Here is a 16,905-nt window from a genome sequence, read left to right as displayed (position 1 = left end):
TTAAAATCCAGATTACAGAAATACTCCCATTCCAAAATAAATAGCAGTTTGGAGCAAATAGCATGAAAGAAACACTAGGTTGAGGGTCAGAACACCTGAATAAAAATTCTCCTACTTAATACCTGTGTGTCATTAGACCATACGTAAGACCCGTTTTTACCACTGTACTGATATTTGAGATAAACACCATGAAAACTATAAAGATTACAAAGGTAAAAGGTTATCATTGTTAATGAGCTCAATGAAGGTGCCATTGAGAATGTATTAGTAGGATTTTATAATGACCCTAGTGTCAGATGCATCGTATAACAAATGATCAGGTGATTTTCTAGAGGTTTATAATACTTCTTTGACTTGAACTCCTACTCAGATTTCAGAGAACAGACCCAATAGAATGGTTCATCGTGTCCCACTTATAAGTGAATCGTCTCTTCCCCAAAGGATTTTACGTCTCTCCAACAGGAATAATCGTTTTCTGTCCTCTCCCTCTTTTGGGGGTACTCTGAAGGTCACAGCCCAGACAGATAGTGATCTCACTGTCTTGAGACATGTGACTCAAGCATGTTTCTCCTACATGGTCTGCTGACCAGCTCAACTGTAAGGCCATGGTTGCTATGGTTACTCCACAAAGTACTAAAAGCTCTTAGTTGTTGTCATGTACTACTTTTCTGATTCTTTTTTTTTTTTTTAAAGATTTTATCCATTTGACAGAGATCACAAGTAGGCAGAGAGGCAGGCAGAGAGAGAGAGGAAGGGAAGCAGGCTCCCCGCTGAGCAGAGAGCCCGATGCGGGGCTCGATCCCAGGACCCTGAGATCATGACCCCAGCCGAAGGCAGAGGCTTTAACCCACTGAGCCACCCAGGTGCCCCTACTTTTCTGATTCTTGGGGGGGTTCTTCCAGATCTTTGTACTGAGGCTGAAAATACAATTTTTTTTTTAGTATAATTCTGCTCAGCAAAATTTACCTTCCCAAACTTCTATTTTTCTAACACACCCCATTGGTCATTGCTGTAGTAATTTGGATTAGCACCTGTGTTCCACAGAGGAAAATGCTCATAAGTAGAAGACAAGGAACTTAAGTGGGCTCAAATAATTAGCACTTTCATGTTCTTGGGTAAATTCTTATAGCTGCAAGTGAAAAATGGGCAAATCATATTTACTATGTGAACCTTACTAGATGTGGGGTGGATCAAGGGTTACAGGGTAAAGCTAAAGCTAAGGGTTACAGGGTAAAGCTAAAGCTCTTTAAAAACTCTGAAGTGCTATATAAATGAAAGCTATTATCATCATTATTATTATTGTTAGGGTGACCTCTGCCTCACCTTTCTACCCTCCCACTTCACCCTTTGTTCTTCCAAACCTGTTTGAAATAAGGTGGGGCATCTATGAGTAAAGGACCACTCCCGATCTTCTCAGGGGCCCTAAGAATCTCTAGAACCATCCTCACGAGGCTCTGATTACACTGTGTAAATTTTATCAAACACAGACGGAAAGAACTCCCAACAATTAAAGATAGCTTATCAGATATATAGAAATGCCATTTATACTTAACTGAAGTAATATGGTCATCCTTGGGCAGGTATTTTGCCACTGAAATGTGAAGATGAGTAATAGGAAACGAGATGAGAGAACCATCTGTACACCTGGTTACCACATCGACAGGACTCTCCCAGATGAGTGTGATTTCTGTGCAGTGACTGGACTGCCTTGGTCAGAGCAGAATATTTACACTTTTTTTTTTTACTTTTTTTTTTCTTTCTTTCTTTTCTTTTCTTTTTTTCTTACACTTTTCAAACCATCCCAGTTTGTTCAGTAGGATCAAGTCTTCTTCATTCAAGCCTGATAGCAATAGCTAACATCAAGCAACCACTTGCTCTTTATTCATTCTCATATCTCTGTAGGAGTCATCTGCATTTTCCAGATCAATAAACTTGGGCTCTAATAAATGAGGTGAGGTTACATGACTAATGAGTGCAAAGGCATTTTGTCTGAAAACAAGCAGGGCTCTTTTCCAACCCACACATGCCACCAACCCCTCTTCAGAGAGCTGGTGAGGCTACTGTGATTAAAGCAACCTCTTAAAAAAAAGTAATGTGAGAAAAACATTGCCTATTTTCTGTTGAAGACTATAATATACATGCAGGATTGGCTAGAAGAGGTTAAATATCATGTAAAAATGCAGAAAATAGTATAACACTGAGTTGTCCTCAAACATATTCTTAAGAGCCTAACCCGTAATAGTGCATGATGCATGCATTAAGATGCAACCCAATAAATCAGCTACTATCAATTTCTTCTTTCTCATGAGACATCAACCCAGAGAACTTCTTAATACGTGACAGATCATATACAGGACAGATTAAACAGATGAGTGGGATATTGAGAAAACCATCTGGGCAATCAGAGAAAGTAGGAGATTTTCCTCTTAATTATCTAGATAATGTCTTAATTCTTGACCTCTTTTCAAAGTGATTCTGACAAATTGTAGGAAGACAAGACTAGAACCCAATCTTTTCACTCCTTATTCCATATGCTCTTCACTTAAATTTCAATGTCTCTTCAGAAAGCAGAGCAATGTCACTTCAAAGAATAAACCAGAATTTATTGCCCACATTGGGCCAACCACTATGTTAAACATTACTGTTGTACGAAGAAGAAAGACAGAGAACACAGGCACAGAAATAAGAGATTTTTTAAAAAGCACAATGGCCATAGCTGATGGGTTAATGGATGCTATCTTCTAATTATTTCTATTTTCTCAGTGAAATGGTTTTAAGGCCATCTGCTGAGGGTAAAGATGAAAGAGGAGGTATTAAAGATTTGAGAAGAGAAGGTATGAAATAATCCTCTATTTCTCACAGTAGGAGAAAGAGAATAACTAAGGAAGTATGATGCCTAGGAAGCACTGAGGCCAACTTGAAGTTAGTGCTCCTGCAATTTAAAATGAGACTCATCAGCAAAATTGAGTATTTTTTCTCCAGCCATATTGGTATAAGCACAAAGTAGGTGGAATTTGTTTTTAACCATAGTTGGAGTTTTGCTATATGATTATGATATATAGAGAGAAGACTACAAGACTGAGGGTGTATGCCAGGAATGAGTATAATTAGGGACCATGGGCTTTATGCCAAGTAAGAGAGCAATGCCAACATGAGGGTGATGGGAGACAGTGAAAACATAGTAGGATGTGTGGTTTATAAGTCCCAGTGGGGTACTAAGGCAGTTGTGGTAGTTGCAGAGTTGGGTGATTAAAATTTAGATTATGGAGGAATTGACACTATTGGCAATGACAAGACATAGAGCATAGTATGAGACTGGGCAGCAGAGGTGGGGAGAAGGACAAAGTGGCACAGATAGCCAGAACATGAAATAGAACATGACTGATTTTGTTGTATAGCGAAATATGTAGAGGAAGCTTCAAGGTTGCTTCTAACTGGAATGGGATTGCAGTGAAAGGAACTGGACCTTAAAAGAAGGAGAAGGCATTCAAGTAGCACATTGAAAGGTTTCCAGAAATGGTAATGCCAGCAGCTGCAAAAAGAGGAGGTTAGAAACACAGAGGAAGAGAGAATATTTGAGGCAGAAGAGGTGAATGTAAGGAACAGAATAGCACATGTGCAGGGAAGTAAGAACCCAAAAGTAAGTTAGACATAATAAATGAAAGACACTACCTATATTTAAAGTTGTCCAGTGGGTTCCTCTAACTCTTAGAATTATCAGTACTTTGTCATCACCTTCAGGGTCCATGATCTGATCCTTGCTTGTCTCTCTGGCTGAACTTTTTCTCCTCTTTCTTGGATCTACCATGATCCAGCACTCTAGCCTGATTTCTTTCAGGAACTCAGGAAGATCATCTTTGTTCCATCTCTAGAAACTTGCGGCCACCTTGTTGCTCTTTACCTAGTTCTCCTAGAAGCTTCCCAATTCACTTCTCAATTCATCTTCGCAATTCATCTCTCAGCTGAAACGGCATCTCTCCAGGGATAACTCCCCACTACTCAATTTAGCACCCTCTCCCCCCCAGCTTCCACTCACTCTCTATACATTAATACGCTTTGTTTTCATGGACTTATTCTTTGACTTGTTTTATTTTTGGCCTCCTTCCACTAGCTTGTGAGCTTCATAAAAGGAGGAAACTTGCCAGGCTTGTTTGCCACAGTTTTTCCGGGAGCAGAATCAGCTCTTAGCACATAATGAGATCTCTCTAAATATTTCCTCAATGAATGATTGGATGAATGAATACATACTAATCCAGAGAGTTTATGGTCTGCATAATGAGAAATATTTGAGAGATTTTGAATGAGAGAGTCACACTATTAGAACTGTAAAATTGGAAAATAATTCTGGCAGCAACATTGTAGAATGTATTCAAGGGGAAATTATCTAGATAATTAATTAATAGATAAAGAGATCTATTAATGGCTACTGTGATTGTCCAGATGAAATACATCTAATGCGTGAAGTAAGATGGTGTAAAGGACATGAAAAGAAGGGGCCAAATGGGAAAGACAATTCAGAAGTAGACTGGCTTTGTGAAGCAGTTGTGCAGAGGTAGATGTCCTATGATTCTGAGTTTCAGAGAGTGGGTAATCTAGAAAATTGTAGATAATTTTATTAACACATAGACCTGCTTTTTAAAAATGTGATTTAAAAAAGAAAAGGAAGTAAACGAAGAGTTTAATAAGAAATGAACAGATTATGGAAGAAAGAAGGTGATACAATAAGAACAAAGCAGAAGAAATGAGTAGAAGGAAGAAAAGAGAAACAAAAGCTACTGTGGAAAGGGAAAGAGAAAAACAGAAAAGATTAATGAAGATGTGGAGAAATTATAACATTTTTACATTGTTGATAGGAATGTAAAATTGTGTTGACACTTTGGAAAAGTTTAGCAGTTCCTCTTAATGTTAAGCATAGAGTTATCATATGACCCAGAAGTCCCACTCTTATCTCTATATGAAAAAGAAATGAAAACACATGTCCACACAAAAATTTGAACATGAATGTTTACAGCAGCGTTATTCATAACAGCCAAAAAGTAGGAACAATTCAAGTGTCTATTAGCTGATAAATGTACAAATAAAATATAACATACCATAAAATGGAATATTATTTGGCAATAAACACAAATGAAGTCCTACCTTCCAATATGGAAAACGGTATGGGGTAATACATGCTATCACACTGATAAATTTTGAAAATATTATGCTAAGTGATGGAGGACAAATACAAAAGACCATATATTATATAATTCTGTTTATGTGAAATGTCAAGAATAAACAAATCTGTAGAGACAGAGAATAGATTTATGGCTGTCTAGAGTCAGGGAGTTAGGAAAAAATAGAGAGGGACTCTTAACGGGTACAGAGTTTCTGTTTAGGGTGATAAAAGGTTTGAAAATTGATTGTTGTGATGTTACACAACTTTGGGAATATACTAAAAACTAAAAACCATCGAGTTGTACACTTTAAATGAGTGAACTGTAGGGTATAAGAATTATATCTCAGTAAAGCTGCTAAAGTAACAAAGGAAGGAAGGAAGGCAGGAAGGAAGACACTAAAAAGCTCTGGCAGCTCAAATATGTTTTGACTAGATGTAAAAACTCCTGACAGTTATTGTTCACTGAACCTGTCAAAGTTTCCTACCTATCATTACCCTTCCTTTTTGACACTCATGTGACTTCTCCAGCAGTATCACACCCTTCTTTCAATAGTTTTTTCTGACTCAAAAAAGGCTTTCCTTCATTTTCTTTTCACATTTTAAATTTTATGATATTTTGTTTATTTATTTTTATTTAAATTCAAGTAAGTTAATATATAGTATAGTATTGGTTTCAAGAGTAGAATTAGTAATTCATCACTTACGTATAACAGCTAGCGTTCATCCCAACAAGTGCCCTCCATAACACCCATCACCCATTTAGCCCATTCCCCCCAACTAACTCTCTTCCAGCAACCCTCAGTTTATTCTCTACATTTAAAAGTCTTTTATGTTTTGCCTCCCTCTCTGTTTGCCTCTTATTTCATTTTTCCTTCCCTTCCCCTATGTTCATCTGTTTTGTTTCTCAAATTCCACATATGAGTGTAATCATGTATTTCCCACTGATCATTATAGTGACCGTAGAACTTGTTCATTAAAAAGTATTTGTAGCTAATACATCATTGCATGCTTCAATGTTCGAAACAAGACCTGCTTTTTTGTGGAGGTCAAAATTTGTTGTTACACCGCAGTAGAAAAAGAATGATTAAGGATAAATGATGCTTAATTAAAAATCTTAGTAAAGAAGACACACAAATGGCTAACAGACACGTGAAAAAATGTTAATCATCATTAGCCATCAGGGAGATTCAAATCAAAACCACATTGAGATACCACCTTATACCAGTTAAAATGGCCAAAATCAACAAGACAGTAAACAACAAGTGTTGGAGAGGATGTGGAGAAAAGGAAACCCTCTTACACTGTTGGTGGGAATGGAATTTGGTCCAGCCACTTTGGAAAATAGTGTGAAAATTCCTTAAGAAATTAAAAACAGAGCTATCCTATGACCTCGCAATTGCACTACTGGGTATTTACCCCCAAAAACTGATGTAGTGAAAAGAAGGGTCATCTGTACCCCAATGTCCATAGCAGCAATGGCCACAGTGGCCAAACTGTGGAAAGAACTAAGATGCCCTTCAACGGATGAATGGATAAAGAAGATATGGTCCATATATACAATGGAGTATTATGCCTCCATCAGAAAGGATGAATACCCAGTTTTTGTATCAGCATAGATTGGACTGGAAGAGATTATGCTGAGTGAAATAAATCAAGCAGAGAGAGTCAATTATCATATGGTTTCACTTACTTGTGAAGCATAAGGAATAACACAGAGGACATTGGGAGATGGGGAGGAGAAGTGAGTTGGGGGAAATCTGAGGGGTTGGGTGAGCCTGGTGGTGGGTATTAAGGAGGGCATGCATTGCATGGAGTGCTGGGTGTGGTGCATAAATGATGAATTTTGGAACACACACACAAAAAATTTAATTTAATTTAATTTAAAAATATATGTATTAGTAAGAGAGGGAAAATGTACCGATAAAATAAGCTGTGTTGGCCAAAGTGGGTGCAGTACCGCTCTGGCCAATCACTTTACCTTCAGTAGCCCAGGTCAATGGCTTACACATCCTTTTTGGGCCTCATCAGGTTTTAATTACCTCAGTACTCTAAAATTTCCTTCAAGGAAAAGCTTCTCATGGAACTTCACCATGTAAATTTGCATTAATGAGCAGAATTTGGAGAGTAGCTCTCTCTGCCCTTGATTATCCCCTTTTGAACTCTTATCAGCTAAAACACCAGTTATTTTAATTATGACATCAGTCAACTTTTCATTTATGAAACATTATGTCTTTCTTATTTGCATAAAGTGGAGTTACAGAAACAAGACACACAGCTTGTCAGAACATGAAACATAAAAGGAAGCACAAATCTTCATTTAATCTTTCGCACAACTTTTAGTTAGTATTTCTACTCACATCACAGATTTTATGCAAGTCTCATCACATCTGGTGCTACAATTAAAATCATCATCATCATCACTGCTAAGCCACTGTTATTATGAATAATAATACCATCACCTCCTGATATTTGCATAACAACAGCTTTCTTTCAGAGTTATTCTGCCTTCCCTGGCCAATGGATTAAAACCCCATCCAGATGATTCACCCATCTTGTCTTGTCTTAAGCATTCTCATACCCATTACTGTAATTTTTTCCCTATGGATGCTCCGAATATGAAAGTCTGATTATGCCTACCTCTGAAACCTGGGATTTCTCTTGAAGGCTCTGGTAGTCCCCTTTCTCTCAAGCTTAGACCCTGTTATCTGCCAGAATTCTGCATGGAAATCATCAGGGCTTTGATAGTCTCCCTAGGGGCTTTCCAGTCTGTGCACAGTTTCTTTCCTGAGTTGTCACTTACATATCAAGATCCTGGGCAACAGTTCTTATCTCTTTCCTTCATAAACAGCACATCTACTATCCAGCACACGCTTTTCACCAGCTCACTCCGTTTCATCAAGTACAAACCCCTTGGTATCTTTTTCTGCTGCTTTTGATAATTTAAATAAATAAATAACCAAAACTCCTTATTCTTCACCATGTTTTAGTAACTATTCTAAGTGCTCTTATGTAAATTAACTCACTTAGTCTTTGCAATAATCCCACAAAATGGGTATTATTACCCCCATTTGGTAAAAGGATCTAAGACACAATGAGATTGAATGCCCAAGGTCCCATAGTAGTGGAGCTGGGATAAAAAATCGGGTAGGCTGGCTGCAGAACCCACACTCCTAACTACTATGAACAACCTCTTTCAGAGACCATGAACCCTTCAAATTATGTGGCCATGGCTGTGGCAGAAAGAAATCCTTTTATCTCTCATCTTTGAATCACTGAGGGACAATATTTTGGTTATATAAAGCATTTTAAAAGCTCCAGGAAAAATAATAGATGCCAGGAGAACTATCTAAAGGGAAGAACCTGAATATATACCTTGGTAAAAAAAAAAAAATTGTGACATTGACTGGCTGACACTGATAAGAGCAAGAAGAGTCCATTCCATTCTGCTGAGCTTTGGTTCAGGAAATACCTCCCGTGAGAGTCTGGATAATGAACCACTCAGAATGTTACCAAAGGCAGGGGAGAGATCAATGCTTTGACTCTTTGTGAAAGGTTTTCTAGATTGACCTGCTTGAATGAATAGCTTTTGTCACTGCTCCTCTTTGCTTTGGCATAAATACCTCAAAGGTGAGGTCACATATTGTTTTGTTTGTTTGTTTGAATGTCAAAGGTTTCTCTAAGGCTGGTTTTTCCTACACTGTAGTTAATCTGTTTAGTCATCTGTCTGGGATAAATCTGACCAAATTAATTCTTTGAATTGGAAGGATTAGGGGGAGGGAGAAATTAGAAAGGAAAGAGAAGGAGAGAATTGTCCTTTAGAGATTTTTAAGTGCAAAATTTGTGATTGCATCTTGATTTCAGGTAAATGCTGAAGCTTGTTTTTCGTCCTAATTCATTTCTAACAAAACTCTCTGCTAAAAATAGTTTTTGTGTTACAAATAGTTTAGGGTCAATTCGTCTTTTATGACACATTATTTTATTTAGTAGACAAATATTTACCAAGTACCTATGAGGTTCAGGCTCCACCAATCTGGAATAATCACTGATTTCAGTCATTGAAATTCATTAATGTGTAAGTTAAAATTAGATCAGTACTGAAAAAAATCAGTGAGAGAAAAAATATTTTATTTTTTAAAAAATATCTAGGAATAAATATTTTGTGCATGTCTACATAATTAAGAAAATGTACTCAAACAATTTTTCAATTGTGACCCATACATAAGTCACAGTGACGTTTCTGGTGTTAGAAGTTCAACAGGAAACCACACCCTTTTGAAAATGAGAGTTCTGTTGTGAAATAAACTTCCTCTCTATCAACAGTTTTCTGTATTGGACTCAGAAGAGAAGACAGTGAGAAGATGGGCCCAGCATTTTTAAACTTGAAAAAATTATCTTTGTCAACCATTATTTCCTCCAAAGAGAAATCATTAGTCCTCTGAAATTCTCTTAGAAATACTCTAAAACTCTAGTAGCAATTTGTGTACACTGTGTTCCTTCCCTATAGACTCTAAGTTCCTTGAGAGGAACATCTATTGAAGATTCTTCATTATATTCCTGTTTTGCACATAGCAACGTTCAATAAATGTTTACTCAGTTAGCTAATGAACACATGCATCAATTAGGTTTACCTCTATTCTCGTTCATAAATTCTACTTTCTCATGTATGTCCTTGAGGAATCCTTGTCCTTGTCTCCTGTCTCCTTGTCTTTGTTTATGCTGTTCCCTCTTCTTGTCCTACCCATCATTCTTGCTGATTCCTCCTCCTCAGCTTCCAAAACACAGTTCAAAGAATAAGGTCTCTAAGCAAAACCATTTGTACCAACTCATGTCTCATAACTTATTGGGCATAATTCCATCATGACATTTATCACCTGTATTTTACTGGTTACTTAGTGTGTCACTAGATCACATGTTCTTAAAGATAGGACACTATGTCTTACTCATTTTTCAATCCCAAACAGAAAGTATTTGGCACACAGAAGAAACTTGGTAAATGTTAACTGAATGAGTTCATAATTGCCTATGATCTTCTATTAGTAAAGATGGTAAATATTTTCATCAGCTCTTTCTTTGCCCCAGCAGGACCCCAGCTCTTCTAAAAATACTTCAGATGTCTGTAGATTTTAATAATCTTGTGTTGATACCAACCAAAGAGTAGCAAGCCAGAGTAACTCTAGATCCTTCCAGAAACACAGCAGAACTCAGAATTAGTTCTACCTGACTGAGATACTTAACAGAGCTCAGGTTGATGGTTCTGGGGTGAGGAAATTGCCTGTAGCTTCTTTGCCCAGATACCAGAATACAGAAGTATCCCCACTTTTTCCAGATTGTTGATGCCGAAATGCCCCTCTCAGTTGATATCTTTGATTAGTAAGTGGGGACCTACTTTCTCCTTTACCACAGCCATCTACCAACCCAGAGAAGGTAATTCTTTTTTCTGCTTTTTATGTATAATTTTATCAGAATGGTATATTTAACCTTCAGTACCATATTCTTGCCCAGTGCTCTTGTGAATTAGGTCTTCCTGGACAACCCATGCCAGTCTCACTCTAGCCTGCCTCAACTCCAATTGTGCAGATTTGGTCTTTAGGCTGTGGGCTCTGACTCTGGAATAGGGACAGAACTTTGTCACATTTCTCTGCTTCCACATAGGTTTCCCAAATGTCAGTCATTTACTTACAACTTTCATGCTTTTTGCCATATTTACATGCTACTAATATCATTATTGCCTTAATATTTTTCTTTAAATTGATTCATTATTTACTGAAGTAAATACAGCCTTATCTTACTTAATACCATCGGTTAAAAATCATAGGTCTGTTATAACACTATGAAATAGATATTCATCAAATACACCAGTGGTTCTCACACCATGTAGTTCCTGGGTCCAAAGATCTGAGCTATCACTATTTATTTGTTTTTTCATTATATTGGTGATCTCTTTTTGGTTTACCTATTAGTTCTTCTTTAGAGTTCTATTTTCTTTTCTCCAACCCGTCCTATTTTAGATGCTTTTCATATGCATTACAGATTACTCGTTTTGGAGATTATAGGATTAAGTATAGAGTTCTGAAAAAAGTCCCAAAAGCCCAAAACCCAGTTCCAACTCCCCCAACATCCAATTTTGAGGTTTTATCTTTATTATTATTTTTTTATTTAAGTATAGTTACATACAATGTTATATTATCTCACATGTACAACTAGTAATTTGGTAAGTTTATGCATTCTGCTATGTTTACCACAAGTATAGCTACCATCTGTCCCATTACATTGTTAATACCATATCACTGACTATGTCCAACTCCAAGGTTTTAGTAATCACTCTGAGCTTCTGTTGGTTCATGCCAGAATGAGAGGAGTGACCCAGAAGCCCTCATTCTTTGAGGCTTTTTGGATTTGAAGCCCATGAGCCAAATATATGTTATTTGACCGTTTACAAAGAAAAAAATATTTCAGAACACTAGCATGATGAACCAGGAAGTATATGAAACAGTAGTTAACTGCTATACAGTTCTGACTTTTTTAAATCGAAATATAAAGTCAAATGTCAATCAGTGATATTTTTCATTGTCAGTATTTTTTCTAACTTTATAGAACAATATATTCAGATGTTACCAAATGCAATATGGGCTAAACACAAACTCTAGAAAAAAAACATTCTATATCAAAACTAGGCAAAACTAAGGTTTTAGTATTTAAGTTCTGTTTGACTTTAATACACAACTCTCTCTCAAAAGGCCAGCAATATTGGGTCGAAGGACAAGTTCAATGAGACCATGGATGACAGCCCTTATTGTCGCAGCTGTTGTGTTGGTTCTAGCGATAATCATCGGTCTCCTTATTTATTTTTTGGCGTTTGGTAAGTATATCTCATTGTATTCTTTTAAAAATTTGAAGATCTACTCAATTTATTTCAAACCCTAGTATTTTCTAATATTTTGAAGTGTAATTTTCATTGCAACAATAATTTTCTTAAATGTATGCAAGCTTTGCAGAATGCAGTATTAATTGGTATAAACATATCTACATTTGGGAAATGATCATCCTTTATAAAAATTAATTCTAGCATTTAAAATTTTAACTGGCTCACATAATATTATCTCATGAACAATGCAATGCATCTTATGCTATTATATAGTTTAATAATATTTAATGCACTGAAAGTAAAAACATTATTTTAGTAGAAATTCTGACTTCAAGGTTAACTTATGAAAATATATTACATTCTATCATGATCTAATTAATAGCTTAAATTTATGAATTATCACTAACAGGTAATAATTTTGTCAGAAAACAACTGACAACCACATGACTATGAAAACATGTGATATTAAAAATGAGTTAGAAATGCTTGCAAATCATATATATGATAAAGGATTAATATCCAAAATATATAAAGAACTCAAATAACTCAATAGCAAAAAGCCAGACAATCCAATTCAGGAATGGGCAGAAAACCTGAATAGACATTTTTCCAAAGAAGACAGACAAATGGCCAATAGTCACATGAAAAGATACTCAACATCACTCATAATCAGGGAAATATAAATCAGAACCACAATGAGATATCACCTCATACCTGTTAGCATGGCTGGCATCAAAAAGAAAAGAAAAGTAACAAGTATTGACAAGGATGTGGGAAAAAAGGAAAACCTTGTACGCTGTTAAAGTATAAATTGGTACAGCCACTGTGGAAAACAGTATGGGAGTTCCTCAAAAAATTAAGAATAGACCTACCAGATGAGTTAGCTAATCTACTTCTGGGCTTTTATCTGAAGAAAATAAAAACACTAATTTGAAAAGACATATACACCCCCAAGTTCTCTGCAACATTATTTAAAATAGCCAAAATACAAAAACAACTTAAGTGTCCATCAATGAACAAATAAAGAAGATATGATATACATGTATATATATCACATATATATATGTATATATGGAGTATATACAAATATCAAATTATTATGTTATACACCTGAAATTAGTATAATATTATATACCAATTTTAGTTAAAAAAAAAAAAAGAGGGAGGTATTGGCCATAGCTATCACATGTTTAATTCCCAAGAGTTCATCATTATAGGACTTTTTTGCATGTTATTCCTTCTACTTTGATATTTATGCAGTTCAAATGAACTAAAGAGAAACTATCCATTTTTGTTCTCCCTTCCAGATCAGAAATTTTACTATTACCAGACCTCATTCCAGATCCCCAGTATTGAATATAATCCTGACTTTTCAGCTGAACACTCAAAAATGAGAAGAGACTTGAAACAAAAAGTCAATAATGAAGTAAGTCTGTCATCATTCCTACTCTGACGATACTATGGTGAAGAAGAAGGTTAAAATAAAGTAAGAGATAAGTTGATAACATATCAAATTATACCTATGTTGGGGATGCCAGATAAAATATAAAATTCTCAGTGAACTTTATTTTTTTTAAAGATTTTTATTTATTTATTTGACATACAGAGATCACAAGTAGGCAGAGAGGCAGGCAGAGAGAGAAAGGGGGAAGCAGGCTCCCCGCGAAGCAGAGAGCCTGATATGGGGCTCAATCCCAGGACCCTGGGATCATGACCTGAGCCGAAGGCAGAGGCTTTAACCCACTGAGCCACCCAGATGCCCCTCTCAGTGAACTTTTAATTTTCGATCCTACTGAAAATGTATTTCATTCAACATTTTAAACATGCCTATACTAAAAATGATCCATTGTTTATCTGAAATTAAAACTTAACCATATTTTTGTTTGCTAATCCTGGCAATTTTAACCAACAGTATCTCAGGAAAATTGGAAAGATACACTGGGCAAAGAATAATTGCACCAAAGACAGAATAATAGGATCCCAACAGAAAGATTAAATAGCTCAAATACAAAAAAAAAAAAAAAAATTATTAGAGTAATCTGGAAACACAGTTCAATCATTTAGGCACAATGATACAGTGATACACTACTACGTATTCACTGTATTATTAAGCACCTAATGTGTGTATGACCCTGATACATTTCTCACGAGGCACCTTACACGAAACCTTTATTCCTGAAAATATACCACATAAACATACAGACAAGCTCTTCTACCGAAGACTTCAGTTGTATACACAGCTTCTACTGAGCCTAGCAATGACCAAAAATGACAGATCATTCTTGCCAGGTTCTTTATCCATTTCCCAACAAAAATGAGCTGGTGAAATGAATTAAAAGATGGAACTGAGTGGGGTTGGCATGTCTTTTCAAAAATTCATCTGAAAGAAATTTTGATTAAAGAAAATTGGTCAAGGTGGGTGTTAGTTTTTGTAGGAAGCAATAAACTGAGTTTCATACAGTCGAAGCTTTGAAGTCAGAACGTCTAGATTCATATCCAAATTTTACTTCTTGACAGTTTATGAGCTTTGGAAAGCTACTTTAGCCTTCAAAGTTTCAACTACAAAACAGGGATAATTTCTCCTATTTCTCTGAGTTATCCTGAAGACTAGTTTATGTTGCAAATAAAAAGTATGACAAATTATGTCTGAATAAACGTTAGCATCTGTTTCCTGTGCTCTCACATAACTTTCATACACCTTTGTTAAAGTGCTTACCACCTTGTTACATCATTATGATTTTGTATATCTATGCCCCTCTGAATTTGTGAGGGGCTAAGTCTACTAACTCATGTTTTCTGTTGCCTGTAACTATGTCTGCCACATGCGAAGACCATAAAAATACACTTCAGTGAGATGACTAGTAAATAAATGGCCTACTCACTAGAACTGGCCCTCTCCTCTAGAGTATAGATGGAGGCAACATAAAGAAGGAAAGTATAGTAATTTAGACCAGAAGTTGGCAATTTTTGTTCTCTAAGATGCCAGGTAGTAAAGTATTTTCAGCTTCGCAGGCTATGTGGTCTCTGAAACTATTCAAATCTGTCATTGTAATACAAAAGCAGCCATGGGCAATACATCAACAAATGAGTATGGCTATAGTCCAATAAAACTATTTATGGACACTGAAAGTAGAATTTTGTTAAATGTTTAGATGTCACAAAATATTATTCATCTTCTGATTTTTTTGACTGTTAAAAAAATGTGAAGATCATTCCTAGATAATAGGCCAGACAAAAACAGTGGCTGTCTGGATTTGCCCTACAGGCTATAATTTGCTGACCACTAATATAGATTATAAATTACAGTCCTAGGAAGTACTGTCCTAGGAGAAATGATTAAAACTAGTGCCTAAAATGAATTTTAGAAACTTCTTGTAGCGCTCAATAATCTAAACTCTTTATATGTTCAATTATAATGTATGGTTCACAAAGCTGTAATTTCAAAAGAAACAATAAAAAATGATGAAATTGGAAAGAAAAGGGAAGGAGGCAGGCAGAAAACTTTCAATTATATTTAAGATATATAAAGGTCATATATAAAAATATATAAATGAATGTAGAAAATCTGGAAGTACATAACAAAAATGTAAATAGCAGGTTCTCTATACCGTGATTTGGAAATGATTTTAATCCTTTTCACTTTACTTTGCTGTATTGCTTGCTTTTTATAACTTTTTACAATGAACATGTATTTGCTTTGCCAAATAAATGTATACATAAATGTGTACATAAATGTATACATAAATATGTACATAAAACTATTTCCTTAAAAAACAAATTTCCCTTCATAATTGGAAGGAAAACACGTGGTCATTCAATTTTTTTTAAAGATTTTATTTATTCATTTGACAGACAGAGATCACAAGTAGGCAGAGAGGCAGGCAGAGAGAGAGGGGGAAGCAGGCTCCCCACCGAGCAGAGAGCCCGATGCAGGGCTTGATCCCAGGACCCTGGGATTATGACCTGAGCCAAAGGCAGAGGCTTAACCCACTGAGCCACCCAGGTGCCCCAGTCATTCATTTTTTAATAACTATTTATTTTTCAATAAATATGTTCACCAAACTATGTAGTATGACATGACATGGCACTTTACCAGAAAAAAATTGATAAATTAGTTGAGTGAAAAGTATTTATTCAACGAAAATGACATACAAGTGGCATTTCATGTATTTTTCTTGATAAGTATATTCTTTTTAAGGAAGTACCTGATAAATATACATTCTCATCCTCTCCTCCATTTACCTACCACAGGATCAAAATATGGTCTAAAAACTTCACTAAAGCCTACAAAACTTATCCTTCAATCACAACCATGATGATGATAACCGAGTTTGACTGATAATGGCTGTTAATTCCATACACATCAAAATTTTCAAAGAAATTCAGTCTCAGCACTTCCATCCCCATGTATATTTTATACTGGCTACTGAAATATCTAGCTTAATTCAACTCTTGATATATATCAGACATCTTTGATCATGTGACAAGTTGTTCAAGTATCAACATCCAATTTTAGAGGTGACCTTATGACAAGAGGATTATGCCCAAATGAGCTTTCTAAGGATAGTTGCAAACAATCTTAGAAGTAAATGCTATTACTGTGAATTTTATACAGGCATTTTTGTGATATGTTGAAATGTGTGAATTGATGTTTTAAAAAGTTCTACACTGTTGTTTTCTTTTGTCAGATAGAGAATATATTTCGAAGATCCAGTTTAAATCATCATTACATCAAGTCTCATGTTGTTGACTTTAGGTAATCACAACTAATTAATTTTTATGATAAAAGGAAACTTTGTATCACTTAATTATTTTTCATTGTTTGATTTGTGGACAGGATCTAAAAATCTTAAATTTATCAGAGCAAAAATATTTTAATATT

The 16,905-nt window shown here is 35.6% G+C and overlaps 1 protein-coding gene across 1 annotated transcript in view; it reads left to right on the top strand.

The window, feature by feature from the left end:
• Positions 1-1,604: 1,604 nt before the first annotated feature.
• LOC308338375 (transmembrane protease serine 11G-like) overlaps positions 1,605-16,905 on the top strand; it is a gene marked incomplete at both ends in the record, with an annotated part of 34,715 nt that continues 19,414 nt past the window's right edge. The window contains 4 exons of the mRNA XM_080796373.1: positions 1,605-1,711; positions 11,896-12,017; positions 13,331-13,449; positions 16,712-16,779. Of these exons, the coding sequence (XP_080652499.1) occupies positions 1,605-1,711; positions 11,896-12,017; positions 13,331-13,449; positions 16,712-16,779 (416 nt within the window). The remainder of the gene's footprint in view (positions 1,712-11,895; positions 12,018-13,330; positions 13,450-16,711; positions 16,780-16,905) is intronic.

Source organism: Martes martes (genome assembly GCF_963455335.1).
Source record: "Martes martes genome assembly, chromosome: 2".
Taxonomy (NCBI): domain Eukaryota; kingdom Metazoa; phylum Chordata; class Mammalia; order Carnivora; family Mustelidae; genus Martes; species Martes martes.
Note: the sequence above shows the minus strand (reverse complement) of the source record. Positions and strands in the feature narration are given on the sequence as shown.